Source organism: Ictalurus punctatus, chromosome 14 (genome assembly GCF_001660625.3).
Source record: "Ictalurus punctatus breed USDA103 chromosome 14, Coco_2.0, whole genome shotgun sequence".
Classification (NCBI taxonomy): Eukaryota; Metazoa; Chordata; class Actinopteri; order Siluriformes; family Ictaluridae; genus Ictalurus; species Ictalurus punctatus.
This window is the reverse complement of record NC_030429.2, coordinates 9305028-9321548: the sequence shown is the minus strand read 5'-3', so window position 1 is coordinate 9321548 and position 16521 is coordinate 9305028. Positions and strand designations below refer to the sequence as shown.

General features: G+C 41.0%; 1 protein-coding gene across 30 annotated transcripts in view; it reads right to left on the bottom strand.

Moving 5' to 3' along the window:
• LOC108274931 (protocadherin gamma-A11) overlaps positions 1-16521 on the bottom strand; it is a 97679-nt gene that overhangs the window by 16044 nt on the left and 65114 nt on the right. For 2 of the 30 annotated variants that reach the window (XM_047160107.2, XM_047160108.2), the window contains exon 1: positions 13443-16118. The exons of 26 other annotated variants lie outside the window; for them this stretch is intronic. In XM_047160107.2, the coding sequence (XP_047016063.2) occupies positions 13443-15839 (2397 nt within the window). In that variant the 5' untranslated portion in view covers positions 15840-16118. Of the gene's footprint in view, positions 1-2568; positions 5401-13442; positions 16119-16521 lie in introns of those variants that run through there. 2 more of the 30 variants (XM_017485355.3, XM_017485356.3) reach the window with 1 other exon arrangement.

Genomic DNA, 16521 nt, shown 5'->3' with positions numbered 1-16521 from the left:
CCATCTATGAAATGAACTGGAACTTAACACTTTGTGTGCCACTGCACTGAAACCGGATACATATTCAGGCTTCCCGCCAAGGCTAGGCTCTACAGAGGGAACCCATGGAAAACAGCTGCTTCTAAGCATACACACACATCCTTTATTGCGCTCATGAAAGACAAATCTCTATCTCATTCTCTACATCAGCGAGGATGCTCCTCTTACCTAATACCTAAATGGAAAATTTCCACAGCAGTGGATCATTAATGTCTATTCAGTTCTGTTCTAATAATGTTTTTTTTTTTTTTTTAGATGTTTTTCTTACAGTAATGTAGAGACAAAATAACCCTGTAATGTTCCTGTACTCACCAGAGCTAGGTTTGTTTTTTTTACCCATGACTTGAACAGTAATTCGAGTGCTTGACTTCAGACTGCACTGAGAAAAAAATTCAAGAACTCCAGCTCAGCTAAGCAGATATTCTGCTCACTGTGATGATACTCATTTTATCTTAGAAGAGCAGATATCTCACAACTATAATATTCATGAAGTACAATCTATGGAATAAGACTTTAAAAAAGTTGTGAGTTAAATAAAATGCACCACATCAGCAATACTAATAATACGGTCACTAAAGTCAATAAAAAGCCATAAACACGGTAATAAGATGGCATAAAAATCGAGCTCTGGAGTACAGCTGAAGCTTAACATTTTGATTACCACTGCATTGAAACTAGAGATGAGATGAGATATACTTCACAGTTGTGAGTTGGCCTACATATATAAATAATGAAGTTCACTACAACACTACCAACTAAACAGAGGTGACAGTAAAATGGCTGCCTTAAGTGAGCAGGAAGCTCAGCAGGAAAACACATGGTGAGGATGAGGAAAAAGAGGAAATGGCTGCCACGAACAGAAACAGGACATTTGGCTATGTAAGATGCACACAAATGTAAAAGGAAGGAAAAGTAAGCTGTTCTTTACATGATGATGGCTCAAAGAGAGGAAAAGGACACATCATGCAGGGGAATAACCCCTCTTCATTTTCTGTCTGTAACAGCACTACAAGAACTGTTTCATAAATTAGGCTACGGCTCTCCCAGAAACATACACATGGCTGAAAACTCCACTATCCCTGACTGAATTTCTGAGCTATGAGATAATGCCCCATCCTTCTGTCGGTACTGTGGCTCACATGCCCTCCAACAAAACACAAAACACTCACACACAAATCGCACGTGTCATGCTAGAGGAGCCAGATGGTCTCTTCATGACCTGAGGGCCAAAAGCACTCCCAGAGGATATACAGACAGCACACAAGGGAGATACTGGTACATAGAAAGAATGAGAGAAAGAACAGGAAATCTCTATTTTTCAGTCTCACCTCCCTCTTTACCGCCTTTTAAAAACGTGATACAAAGACAAGGGATTAAACAAAGTCCTGCTTCAACATACAGCAGGTATAAATAACATCAGTCTGAGGCCCCAAAGCTTTTCACCTCACATATCATATCCTGAATACAAAGGACTCCAACATTACGGTCTGATGAAAGCGTTCACTCCACAGAGGAAAAAAGAGAATATTGTAAAAATACTTGAATAATGATTACAAAGCAAGAGTGAGAACTTTGTTCAAATGTTTTCTCTCCCCTCAGTATCAGCATTTACTACTTACAATAAACACACCTTTACTCTGTTATTATACACATTGAGTTTAGCTGAATGTCTACATTGAAATCTCATTGTGTGGTCTGTGCTGTTCTATGGGTTGTCTGACTCCTGGTTAATATGGAAATTCATTATGAGATTTCCCAAGTCAGACGCACACACATTACTGAAGGTCACATGGCTTTAAGGTATGGAACCAATCACTGACCTCCACTACAACAGGAAGTCCTGGGTCACAGGATGACCTCTGGAATCCTGTTTTCAGCTACCAATTTCTTTCTCTACACACACCTCACCTCTATATCCTTCTCTCTGTCTTCATTTATCCATCCCCCTCTTTCCTTCTCATCTCAATTTACTATCTGCCATGTCCCTTTCTGCCATCGGCTAGCCATGTTGACCTTTTTTTTTTTTTTTTTAACTCTCCAACAACCTTTCTCTCCTTATTTACTCTTCCCTTCATCTATTTTCTCTGACTAGAAGATTGCTTTTCTGTTCTTTATACATAATGTTTTAGAAATATTTAAAATTCTGGACAAATATGTCTCAAATTGTCAAACATCTGGGTATAGGTTCACTCTTTCTCTCTGACTCATTATCTTTCTTTTATAATATCCATACAATTTCTTGTTTGTCGCTCCAACCCTGGTTTTCTAGAAAAGCTGAAATTCCTAGTCTTAATTGTGATCAAAATGTAAAAACAAATCTCTGGGGCTGCGGCATGTCGCTAGCAAAGCTACACCGTGGGATCGTGGGAAAAGCCATCTGAGGTTGATTTAGAAGAAAGAGAAATAAATAAAAGTAGTTTTTAAGATGGTAAAATGACCAGAAATCTGCCTCATTCATGTGGTGACAGCAATATAGAACTATTCAGCATCTTAAATGTTGTCAGCTTCTGTGCCAAGCTGAACCCTCACCTCATTGGCTGAGTTCAATAAGTGCTTCCGGGTTAGGGTCATGTTTAATGTGTTGTTATGGCTCAGTAGAGGAGTCTTAACAAACACAAAGTCGCTCCTGCTGGAGAGTGTGGAGTAGCAGGGCCTGTATGTGCGTGTATGGGGTTCCTGAGGGCCCCCCACCACTTCCATGTACCGGATGGGCCCATCTGTGTTCAGCTGGAGGTGAAGGTCCTTATGGGAGCGCTGCTGGTATGCATGGCGAGAACGGAAGCCCTTCCTGGAGTAGCAGCACGTCAGGTCATCTTTGTGTCTAAGGCACCGCACCAGCAGCACCACAATGGTCAAAAGAAAGACCAGAGTCACACAGCCCAGTGAAATTATGAGGTACAGGCTTATATCCGGAATTCCACCTGTATTACGAGAAGATGTTTTATGAAGGTCTGTGGCTGTGTCTACACTCTTCTCCTCTATGGTGATAGTGACAGAGGCACTAGTGGACCGGTTAGGCTGTCCATTGTCCTGGACGACCACCACAAAGCTGTACGATAAGCGCTCTTGGCTCCCTGCTTCAACCTCAGATAGTTTCCTTGTAGTCCGAAGCTCGCCTGTGTGCTCTCCAATACGGAAAAATTCTGCATCCTCACCAGGAGCGATGCTGTAGAACAGCCATGCGTTGTACCCGCTGTCAGGGTCATAACCAACTATCTTACTCACAAGATGGCCGACAGGGGCAGAGCTGGGAATGGTCAGGTGGAGGCCAGAGTCATCAGAGTTAGCGGGGTAAAGGATGACGGGCTGATTGTCATTCTGGTCGATGACAAAGACATGGACAGTGACATTGGAGCTGCGTGGTGGGACTCCACTGTCCTGGACCTGTACTTCAATCTTGAATGCGTTCATTTGCTCATAGTCCAATGTACGCATGGTAAAGATATTGCCATTCTCTGGGTTGATATAGACGTAAGAGGACACAGGGGTGCCATGGACAGTAGAGGCCAAGATGGAGTAGGTGAGACGGGCATTGTCCCCTAAGTCTGGGTCAGAGGCTGACACTGTCATGAGTGAGGTACTGGGGGCATTATTCTCCACGATGTCAACAGAGTAATATGGCTGTGAGAATACTGGAGCATTATCATTCACATCAGAGAGACTAACAACAAATGTCTTTTTAGAGGACAATGGAGGAGAACCGGCGTCTGTCACAGTCACAATGACATTGTACTCAGGGATGGTTTCTCTGTCCAAAGGGCCGTCTGTAACAAGGGTGTAATGCTCACCAAACGCAGATTTCAGTTTAAACGGCAGCCCTGGAGACACTTTTAATGTCACCTGTCCGTTTTTACCTGAATCTAAATCCTTTGTACTGATTAACGCAATTACAGTGCCTGTTGGTGCATCCTCGCTGATGGGACTGGTGAGGGATGTTAACGTCACTTCCGGCGTGTTATCGTTCACATCCGATATTTCCACTTTGATGTGACACGAACCCTCCATGGCGGGAGTTCCACCGTCCCTGGCCTGAACGGTGATGTCATATACACTCGCCTGTTCATAATCCACCTCGCCGATAACCCGGAGTTCTCCGGTTTTAGCATCCACATTGAAAACCTCGAGGATTCTCTGTGGTGTGTATTTGCTAAATAAGAAAGATATTTCTCCGTTCGTTCCAGAGTCTACATCTGTGGCGTTTAATTTGACCACAGTAGTGCCAATAGGAGAGTTCTCCAAAAGGCTAACCCGTTTCACTGGCTCCTCAAAAACGGGCGCGTTGTCGTTCACATCCAAAACAGTGATCAGCAATAACGTGGTGCCGGATTTCTCTGGCTGTCCGCCGTCCACCGCCGTGAGCAGGAGACGAAACGCGGCGCGCGTCTCGCGATCCAAAGCCTTCTCCAGCACAAGCTCGGGAACTTTACTGCCGTCGCTTTTCGTCTCGACGTTTAACGCGAAGAAGTCGTTCTGCTCGAGACGGTAGGTCCGCAGCGAGTTGATGCCCACGTCGGGGTCGCGCGCGCTCTCCAGGCGGAAGCGGGTCCCCGGCGCGGCCGCCTCCGAGACCTCCAGCGATGAGTTACGAGCCGGGAACTGCGGCGAATTGTCGTTTACATCAACAACGTCTACAACGACGCGCTGCATCTCTAACGGGGTGTGGAGAACTATTTTCAGGTGTAAAGGACATGTTAAACTCAACCCACACAAGCGCTCCCTGTCGATGGTCTCTCTAATGACTAAGGCACCGCTAACTGAGTTTATCTCGAAATACTGAGCGCTGGGGTCCGAATTAACGAGCATAACGTTCCTTTCACTAATCTTCTGAACCGTGAGGCCCAAGTCTTTCGCTATGTTCCCGACAAAAGAGCCCAGTTGTTGCTCTTCGGCCACAGAATAGCGGAGCTCTGAAGAGGCGCTTGAGAGGCAGGACAGGGAGGAGAGGGCGAGCCAGAGCGCGGGCCATTCCGAGCAGCGGCTCCTCTTTCTCCGCTCCATCATGAGCTCACACAGGTCTGAATCAGAAGTTTTCTTGTGATCAAACCATAGCTGTCGTCAAATATTAATCCTCAGCATGCCATTCGAACCTTAATCCGTTTGACGTGGAGTAAACGCAAACGACTTAAACAATCCATGGCACCCGAAAAACGTTTCGGTAAATTAACATAAAAGGAAAGTAGAAAACACGCAAAACTCCATCCGGCCGTCTCCCTAACCTCCGCGCGCTGACTGGGCCTCTCCAACGCGCGCACGAAGGAGGAGCCGCGGCCACAAAGGGCTCCTTCTGATTGGCTGAGAGTGCCAACACGCGCGCAGGAGGGAGGACCCCGGCCACGAAGGACGGACACACACACACACACACTTACTTAGTTACTTTTCGGACCCAAAAAACTTTTCAGCACAGAGTCAGTGTGGCTTAGTCAGACCGGGAATCCGCTGTCTCTCAGTGACTCGATGACATTTCTTAAATCAGACATTAAGGATGTACGACGCTGCTTCAGCCTACAGTAGTAAGTTGTTTTTTCGTATTATGCAAAATTAAGTTTTTAGACTATTTTATGTGCTTTTCAGATCTCTACGAGCTACTAACGGTGTTTTCTGCTTGTTTTTATTCTTTCTTTCTTTCTTTCTGTCTTTCTGGCACTGAAAGAAGGGAAGCCAGCAAAACATGGAGAGTTATAACCCAATCCACAAGTTCACTGCCACTGCTGCGAAGTCAGGAGCGAGCCACCGGACGGCACTGTTTCTTAATCAGCTCAACATTTCTCTTTATTTATTTATTTATTTTTTTAGTATAAAGGGTTCGCATGGACCTTTATTATATTTCTGCTTTCTACAAAAGTTCATTTATAAATCAGGAAGCCAAGCTCTCACTAAGACAACTTTCGTTTGGATGACGTTTACATTATAAAACATAAACATACAAAACATCTGTAAAGGTTTCTAGTCTTCAAGGTTTTCTGAATACACACGGTCTCAGAGAAAAAGGTACCGAACTGTACTTTTCCTTGTTGCAGATGGTACTATGAACAGTAAAGGTTTTTTTTTTTTTTTTTTTTGATGGTTCACCCCAGGGACAAGAAAAATTACAGTCTGGTACCGTTATTTCTGAGGCCAAGGTGACTTCTGTAAAATATTTAAACCATTATTCAAGGAGCTTCATATGGTCAGTTGGATGGACATAAATGTAAATGTAATTTTAAAACTTGATCTTCAGAAATAATTCATTGCTATATGGAGTGCTTGATAAAGCTACTACAGGAAGTATACAATCAACACCTAAAGAAGCATACAACTGTCTCTCTGTCTGTATATTCTCATATCCAAGTGATTTTTTTGGCTTTACGTCCACATTGAAATACTCCTTACAGCTTCAGACACAGCCCACAGTTTATAGCTCAATATATCTGCCAGATTCATGCAGAAGCCTTTATCAAGATTTACAACAATAGTGTCCTATAAGGATTCAATCTCTTAAAGAGAACCCCATCTGTATATAAAATATATGCCTCATTCTGACAGCCAAAGCATAACATTCTTTGTCTTACATCTCACATTATCCATATCAATCAGAAAAATATGACAAGATCTGCTATTGAAGTAAAAGATAACATACATTTCTATACTTTATAGACACATGTCATGCTGTATATTCTTAAAGAAGACTCTTTACAGGTTCTTTGAATGTTTAATAGTTCTAGCGTTCTGACAGTGTTCTAGTTGGGAACTCGAGTAGGGTGCTAGAAGGTATCTCACTTAACTTACTAATAGATAAAATACTGTATTTAACTAACGTACTATATAGATAAAGCACATAAGCATAACTTACTATATTACACTAATACATAGATACAACATCATAATATATGAAAAAAAAATTAGTTCAGACTATACCCTTTCAGAAAAAGTTCCAAGTAGAATACATTTTGTTGACTATGCAAAAAACACTTATAAAAGCTAAAAGCTTTTTTGTTTTAGGCTAATACTTGATACACTTAATGCTAATACTAATACTGATAATACTTGGCTTTAATACTTGATGCTGATGCTGAAGCTGATATGACTAATACTTCCTTAGCATTTCCTGTTGGTGTAGAGACATCACTGTATGAGCCAATAGGAGAATGACAGCAGCATTCAACTTGAGCATAAACAAATCACACAGACTTATCAAATTAGAGAACACTTGCAATACTTCATCTTTGTCCTTGAATAAAAACAATCCCACATATCTTAACATATCAAATTAAAACTATACAAAATTTTCAAACTATATGTTACAAAATGCTGATAAAATATCCTAATGTACTTTGTAAACACTTAAAGAAATACAAGTTTCTTTGTTAAAATTATTTATGATTTATTAGCAGTGAAGTACTTATTCAGAAATAATGGTTACTTGCAGGAGCCTTAATTGTGTGACTTAAAGCATTTCACATAAAAAAAAACAAACAATATTGAGTTATATAATATGAACTAATATTATGTTTGTTGCATTACACATGTCAGGAAGATTTGAGTATTAGCTTTATAATTAATAATGACTTATAATAGAATTATTTATTCATTCATCTTCACTAAGCACTTTATCCTGATAAAGGTCGTGGTGGATCTAGAGACTGTCCTGGGAGCACTGAATGTGAAGTGGGAATACACTCTGGAAGGGACATCAGTCTATCGCGGAGCACACATATTATTATTATTAATATTATTATTGTTATTATCATTGTTGTTGTTGTTGTTGTTGTTGTTAAGAAGAAGAAGAAGAAGAAGAAGAAGAAGAAGAAGACCTGTAGTACGTGCTGGTGGATCAGGTTTCTTTAGTGCCGACTTGTGGTGTAACACACAAATAACACTGTTCTCTGAATGCACACGTGTCAGACAGAGTGCAGTGCAGCACCAGGGTGCGGCGCACCACATGCACACACAAATAAAGAGAGAGCTCTTTGCTTGCTGTGCGTTTAACATTTGCATTAAAAGAGCGACGCTTAAATTGTGTGCACGGTCATAAAAATATCCAAAGGGAAAAACACGTCAGGATTCATATGCTCAGGTACTCTTTAATATATAAAAAAAGAGAGCGCGAAAGAGCAGGAGCTGGGGGAGAATGAATGAGAGACTTTCAGCACCACGAGCGCGAACAGCGCCACTCAGAGCGGAGATCTCGCTTACTCTCTTCACCAACAGCAGCGCAAACAAACCAAGAGGTTTATCACACAAAAAAAAAATTAAATAAAAAAAAACCTCCCACTAATAACTGAATTAATTCGCCATTTCCCAAAACACAAACAAAAAATATCATGACTCGTGACATGCAGTAGCATAAATGATTTAGCAACGATGCTCAAAACACACTACAAAAAAAAAGGAAAGGAATATGGAAATTGCTACTATTGACATCTTTCTAGAATGACAAACTGGTTAGGGCAGTGGTGGGCCAGTGATCAGGGTTACTGATCAGAAGGTAGAGAGTTTAAATCCCAGGAATGCCAAGGAGAACGCTCCTGGAGTATACACCATAACTGATCTGGAACTCTGACACTGGCTTCTTTGCAAACTGGGAAATGCGAAGAACAAAATGTAATTGAACTACACACAGGTCCCAGGGTTACCAGTTTTGTCCTGAGAGCAGGGTAATGTCTGTGTGGAGTTCAGCATGTTCTTCCCTAGGAGTTGTCCCTAGGTGTGCATGTGTGTGCACCCAGTGTTCCAGCTCCACCATGACCAAACCTTCAAACCTAATTTGAATGAAGGAATGAATGAATTTGTACATAAAGTACATTCCATAGGAATAGTTTAAAGATCATATATGTAGATTATATATATGATGTATGTAGAATAGTTTAAAGATCATATATGAGAATAAACTCAGATGTACTTAAACATTCGATATATATAAAGACATAGAAATAAGAATATCAGCTTCATATAGTCATAGTGAGGCAAACACTGTTTGATTACAGTTTCACTAAATCTTGCAGACTGTTCAACACAGCAGCTGTAATAAATTAGCTGTCAGACTTCAGAACGAAAGTGCAAATCTTGTATGAAAGCAACCCCCCACCCCCCTCAAAAAAACTCCCAACAAAGACAGTTGTTTACTGCTGAATTGATAAATGAATGCTGTGGTTTTATTTTAATGTTCTGTTGCCAGGATTGTGATGAAACCATCATGTAAGCAACATCAGTCACTGTGTGGTTATTTAGAAAACTGAGGACTTCAGCATAAATCTTTAAGTTCATACATCAGTTTTCTATGAATGAATTAAATATGTAGTTGGCAAACTCTTCACACACGTTATTACATAAAAACCACTTCAATGTCAAAGCTTCAAAACCCAAAAAGTCCCCAAAACCCAACAAGAGCACCATAGCCTCACAGCTACAGCTGAGTAACTCTCAATTTTCAGAATGGCCATACAAAATCCCAGGTTTTACAGTACCAGTGTAATTCAAAGTGTGATTTTAATAGACTAACCAGGAAGATGTGAATGTCTTAAAGACTTCAAAAATAAATAATTTCTTACCTTTATTGAGTCAAAAACAGGAGACCATAATAAAGCAGGGACAGGACAGGCGGCCACAGCAGCACAGGCAGGAGGACAGCATGAAAAAAAGATTGAACATGAAGGAAATAAGTTAGAATAATGAACTCCTCTGACACATTTGGGATGCAACTCATACTTACCTATCTTCTGCACAATTACAAACAGATTCGAATCCATATATTAGCCAATGGTTTGTGGAGACATGACATGTGACCAGAAACACAACTCTAAAATAAAAATAAAAAAATTCTAAGGTTACAGTACACATAATTAATTAATACAGATGATATGTGTGTGTGTGTGTGTGTGAGTGTGTGTGTGTGTGTGTGTGTGTGTGTGTGTGTGTGAGAGAGAGAGAGAGAGAGAGAGAGAGAGAGAGAGAGAGAGAGAGAGATAGATATTGGAAGCATCATGGTTTTATTGTTAATTAAGTTAGTTTAATTTCTTTCTCAGTATTGTCAATGCACTGATTGCTGTATGGACCCCCTGAATAGGCAAGAACTCTACAATATCCTACGTGATTTATTCATAATTGGGTTCAATGTGCACATGTGATGTGTATCTGCCTAAGGTGTCTTCTAGAACGCGGGCACACACACACACCCTTCCCCCATCACATTAGAATAGAGCCCTAGGTCAGTGGAATACATTATTAATTGCAGGGGTATTTCATCTCCTACAGAACCACTTCCTCTACTGTACATCATTACACATGGCTTTGAGCCTCTCACTGCCCCCCTGTGGCCTGTGACATAATGGTACAGTCTAAATGTGAGTCAGCTTGTTGCTGTGGCAACACATCCTATCTAAGGATGAAAGTGGGCTAGGAGGAGGGGGGAAATACATACATAACAGTAAAGGGTAAATCTACACTTATATAGTGCTTTTTAACCTTAGCGGTTCTACAAAGCACTTTACACTGTTTCTCATTCACCCATTCTCTCTCTCTCTCTCTCTCTCTCTCTCTCTCTCTCTCTCTCTCACACACACACACACACACACACACACACACACACCAATGACTGCAGAGCTGCAATGCAAGGCACACATGGTGGAAAGGCCTATGTGACAGGGCAACCTCATTTGAAGCATAAAAAAGTCCAATTGAAATGAGTGAGAGAAGTGTGTTTTCATTAACAATAAAGTTGTTAGAATAGGTGCATGTGTTAACCCCATTCTGAACCCTTAACATTTCATATGAATTGTGTTGTGACAAGTGTTGCAAAGAATTTGCAAATGTGAGATTATTTTGTGAAGGTGAAGCAAGAGCCTACTTTCCTCTAAACTGAATAGGGAGCAGTCAGGCACACACAGCACAAAGACTGCAGAGGGGTGCAGCTGGAGAGGGGGAAGGGAGGAGGGATGAAGTAAAAGGGAAAAGGGCTGAAAAAGCACTGCTCCTCTTCTTCAGACATTATACAGCAATTATATTGCCATTTTATACAAAATCTTTATGTAATCCTCAGTGCATCAGCAATGATTTGATATATACAGTTTCATCAAGAACTAGGAGGAGGAGAAACACAATCACAGATTGATCTGTCTATCTATCTATCTATCTATCTATCTATGAAAAGAGACACTGCCCATCTGACACTGCAGGCACTGGATGCTGCAGTGGAATGGAACAGTGCTGATTCATGTCAGGTCAAGACAATAAACAATACAGAATACACTCTACACGACAAATTCTATTGCACACTGGGTGCTTATCTGATCAACCTGGTCAATATAACAAGATACACAACTGTAATGTAATTACAAATACCTGATAAACAACATATAACACCATACAACAACATTAGAGATACAGTGCATTATATCACACTAATATGATACCAACTCTCATCCATCCATCCATCCATCCATCTTCTACCGCTTAATATTTCAAAGGTAGCAGAGATAATGCAAACTAAATATGGACTCAGGTGAACTAATTTTGTAAGCTTGAATTACTGTAAAGAGAACAACGAAGAAAGAGAGAAAAGACACACAAACAACCCAGAAACAAAATAACAACAAATATAAAATCAGGAACAATATTTAAAAAAATTGGTTGTATATTGATGTATGTAAGTATGTAGCCTATATATGTATGTTAGTATGTATGTGAATGATGGAGTACTGTCAATGCAAATGATTTTACTTAATAATACAGTTTGTTACAGTCTGAAAGTTTGTTTATCTAAAGATGCTATATAGATATGTACTATGTTTAAATTACTGATCAACCTTATTCCAGACCCCAACAAACACACACACACACACACACACACACACACACACACACACACACACACATTGCAACATCAACACCAACAACCCTACGGCCAACCAACCCATGCTTTGAATGGAAGTCACGCCCAGCTGGCATTAAGCCCCTTAAAATATGTCTAGAAATGCAAACAAAACAACAGTATTGATTTTATCTAGTTACAGATAAAGTGTTGGCCCATTATACATTTTTCTATAGGCCCAGAGTGGTCAGTTTAGTTTTTAAATGAGAAATGAGGCAATAATTACATATATGATTTAATAGAGAAACTCAGGGGCATGTGCCATAAACACTGGTCTTGCTAATGGGTATAGCGTTCAGAACCTGGCTTAACTAAGCCCAGATGAAGAAGTGCATGGCTAAAGTTCTCTCTCTCTCTCCCTCTCTCCCTCTCTCTCACATACACACAGACACAAACAAAGAGAGATATATTAAGTTTAAGTAACACAAAGTGGTGTTGCACTAATGCAGTATAGTACTATTTTTTTTCTTGTTGATTAAGGTTTTGCACAAATAAGCCTAGTAACTTTATAAGCATAAACTTAGTTTTCTTAGAACCATGCATGACCGCTGCACAACTCTCTAATAAAACCCAGTGTGAAGCCACAGCACAACCCACATTGTTTCTTCCTGTAGAAAACGACCTCCACATCTGTCTGCCACATGAGCTTTGTACCCCTGCCCACTGTCTCCACAAATCACTAAGCAACAAAGGACATATGGTTGATTTCAAAGTGGCTGCCTGTGGTGAAATAGGGAAATAAACACAAGATACCAGCCACATAAAGGTGCCTCAGCATTATTAGTTTAATTGCTGTTTCCTCTCACCCACTACATTTACAAGAGGCCAGGATGTAAATTTGCAAGTATTTATATAAACATATAAGGTCATGAAAGGTTAAGACGAGGGTGGAAATACTCAGATCTAGCACGCTTTTATACACAGGTACATGAGCAGTGAGACAGGGTAGCATCACTCACCCTCTCTCCTCTACCACTTTTTTTTTTTCTTTCATATTTTCTGCTTAATGTTGTATGACGGTCCAATGGATGAGGAGAAGTGTTCAAAAATCTCATGAAAAGGTCACCAACAACAAACAAAATGTAAAAACTGCAAATCCTCTCTTTCTCTCTCTCTCTCTCTCTCTCTCTCTCTCTATCTTACACACAAATTTACATTTGCTAATTTCCTAACGTTATATGTAAAGCAACTTACAATTGAGAGCGGATACAAATCAACAACTGAGGGTTAAGGGTCATGTTCAATGGCATCATGGCTGGACCTGGACCTCCCGCACTCCCCCCCCCCCCCCCCTTTCTCTTTACCAAGTCATAATCACTTTTTTTGTATCTGCATTCTTCCTTTTTTTCTTTCTTTTTTTTTTAAACTCTCCAACCATTTCTTATTTTGTTTCATTACTCTACAAACAGTAAAATGGCACTGAACACAAATTATTATTTGCCATATATTAATTAAGTATGCAATAGAGTACCTATTATGTACCTATTAAGCACACATCATAGATAAAGATTTACAAACTTTCAACTTTCATTCATGGAAAATATTTTAAGGTCCTCACCTCAACATTAACATCTGGGTCAATGGAGTGCTTGGTTTGTCTTGGCACAGTCCTTGTGCCTCCTATGTCAACGTTCAAAAGACTCTGACTGGAAGATGGGGCAAATTTAATGTCACTCTTTCTAGAGTCAGCGGTTCCATAGATCTCATAATTAAATGCTTGTTTCAAAGTACCTGTTCCCCCTACGTCTGCGTAAAGGGGTGGATAATACGGAATAACTGGCAGATTGGCACCGGATTTATAAAACATCTGCTCCCGTCTCCACCTGTAGCATTTGACTGATAATATAGTTATGATGGAGACAATAAAGAGAAAGGAAACTACAGCCAAGGCCAGAACTAGATAAAATGTCAGGTTTTCGTTGTATTCCTTGTGCGTAAAATCAGTGAACTCGGAGAGCACTTCAGGGAAAGTGTCCGCCACCGCCACGTTAACATTGACTGTAGCTGAACGAGAGGGCTGTCCGTTGTCCTCCACTACAACAGTGAGCTTCTGTTTCACAGCATCTTTATCAGTGACTTGACGCACAGTTCTTATTTCTCCATTCTGTAAGCCCACTTCAAACAGCGCCCTGTCTGCCGCTTTCTGTAGTTTATATGAGAGCCAGGCATTCTGTCCAGAGTCCACATCCACAGCCACCACTTTAGTGACAAGATAGCCCACATCTGCTGAACGAGGCACCATTTCAGCCACCACAGAGCCACCAGTTTGTACTGGATACAGAATCTGAGGCGCGTTGTCATTCTGGTCCTGAATAAAAAAGTTTACTGTTGCGTTGCTACTCAAAGAAGGTGAACCAGCATCTTGCGCTCTAATAGTAACGCTGAACGACTTAATTTGCTCATAATCGAATGAGTTAATCGCGTAAATCTTGCCATTGTCGGAATCAATCGAAACTAACGATGATGCTGGTCTTCCATTCACATCTTTGTCGACGATTAAGTACGATACACGTGCGTTTGCGCCCATATCCTCATCGTTCGCTTTCACGGTGAGCACAATTAAAGAAGGTGAATTATTCTCAGGGATGTGTGCATCGTATGTCTCCCGTTCAAAACGTGGCGAATGGTCATTTATGTCAGATATCTTTACTAGCAAAGTTTTTTTACTAGACAGCGATGGGAGACCGCCATCTTTGGCCGTGACTGTGATATTATATTCCGCCGTTTGCTCTCTGTCTAAACTGGAGGCTGTCACTATGCTGTAGTAATTGGACAGAGACGATTCGGTTCTGAAAGGGAGATTGCCATCAATCCAGCAGGTGATCTTTCCGTTTTCCTCCGAGTCGCTGTCTTGTACGTTGATCATGGCTACTACAGTGCCTGGGGGCGAGTTTTCGGGGAGCGTGTTGGAAAAGGACATGAGCGTCATTTTAGGCGCATTATCATTCACGTCTGTCACGTCAATTACAACCTCACAGGAGTCGGCTAAACCTCCCTGGTCCTTTGCCTGGATTTTAAATTCATGAACAGTCGTGTCCTCGAAATCCAGCTCTCCAGAAAGCCTTATCTCACCAGTGGATTCATTGATTGTGAAAATCTCTCTGATTTTAAGTGTGGTGTGTTCAAAATAATAGCCGATTTGTCCATTTGATGCTGTATCTGCGTCAGTGGCATTAACTGTAATCAGTAACGCCCCCTTTGCCGTGTTTTCGGGGACAGATACTCTATAAGAACTCGTTTTAAAGACAGGTGCGTTGTCATTAATGTCTAAAACAACAACATGAATTTTTACAGTGCCAGATCGTTTAGGGCTGCCTCCGTCTATAGCGGTTACTGTTAGATACAAATGTTCTTCCTTTTCTCTGTCTAATGGCGTCTGTAAAACAAGCTCGACATTTTTTCCACTACCTGCTCGACTCTGTGTTTTCAGTGTAAAATGCTCGGTCGGGTCAATTGAATAGCTCTGGATGCTGTTGATTCCCACGTCGGCGTCGAGAGCTCTATCCACAGCAAAGCGCGCTCCGACAGAAGCTGATTCACTGATCTCCAGTTTAATTTCCCCTCGTGGAAATGCAGGACTGTTATCGTTCACGTCTAATATTTCCACGGTGACCCTGTAGAGCTCGATCGGGTTTTCCACAATAATCTCGAAGCTGATGCTGCACGTAGACGTTGAGGAAGAGCACAGACTCTCCCGGTCCATCCTCTCCTTTACCGTGATATGTCCTTTCTCTCTGTCCAGCTGCACATAATCGCGCCCGCTCGCCGCGAAGATACGAGCCTTTCCCTCAAGCAGCCGCTTAGGCTCCATATTCAGATCCTTCACAACATCTCCGACTAAAGCACCAGGTGACATTTCTTCAGCCACAGAATAACGGAGCTGCCCGGATGCGCCATTGAGCAAGTGCAAACACACAAAAAGCACACGCCATGCGACAAAGATGTTTTCCCTCATAATGATACAGCAGCGTTACCGAGTTCCTTATAAGACTAACATACAATATCCTCGCGATTGTTCATGAACAGCCCAACTCACTTGCTTCAGTAATCAATAGAAAAGGAAAACAACGTATACAAAATCCTATACACAGTCTTTATACAATCTGAAATGGGAATCCAAGACAGCAGACATGCGCGAATGCCAGTAAGAAGGGAATCGTAGGCTTTTTATACCTCAGAAAAATCCACTTCATTGATCAACAGCGACTCTTATGGATCAGAATAAGCATTACACAAAAGATAAAAATGACCGCCGTGAAAGAGGGTAGAATGTTTTCTAAATAATAATAATAATAATAATAATAATAATAATAATAATAATAATAATAATAATAATTACACAGAGGAGATATGGATGAAGCTATACCTCATAAGTGGCTGCATGGTCCATTCATATATTATGCGTGCAGATGTGTATGTATCTGAACATTTATATACAGCATGTAAGCAATATAGTCATTTTAAACATCTCAATTATAATTTTAGCGATAATAGAGGCCGTTATTTTGGCACATATACATTACACTATAGTGAAATTCTTCTTTCGCATATGCCAGTTTGTAAGGAAGATGGGGACAGAGCACAGGGTCATTCGTGATACGGCGCCCATTGAATCAAAAAGTCTAAAGGCCTTGCTC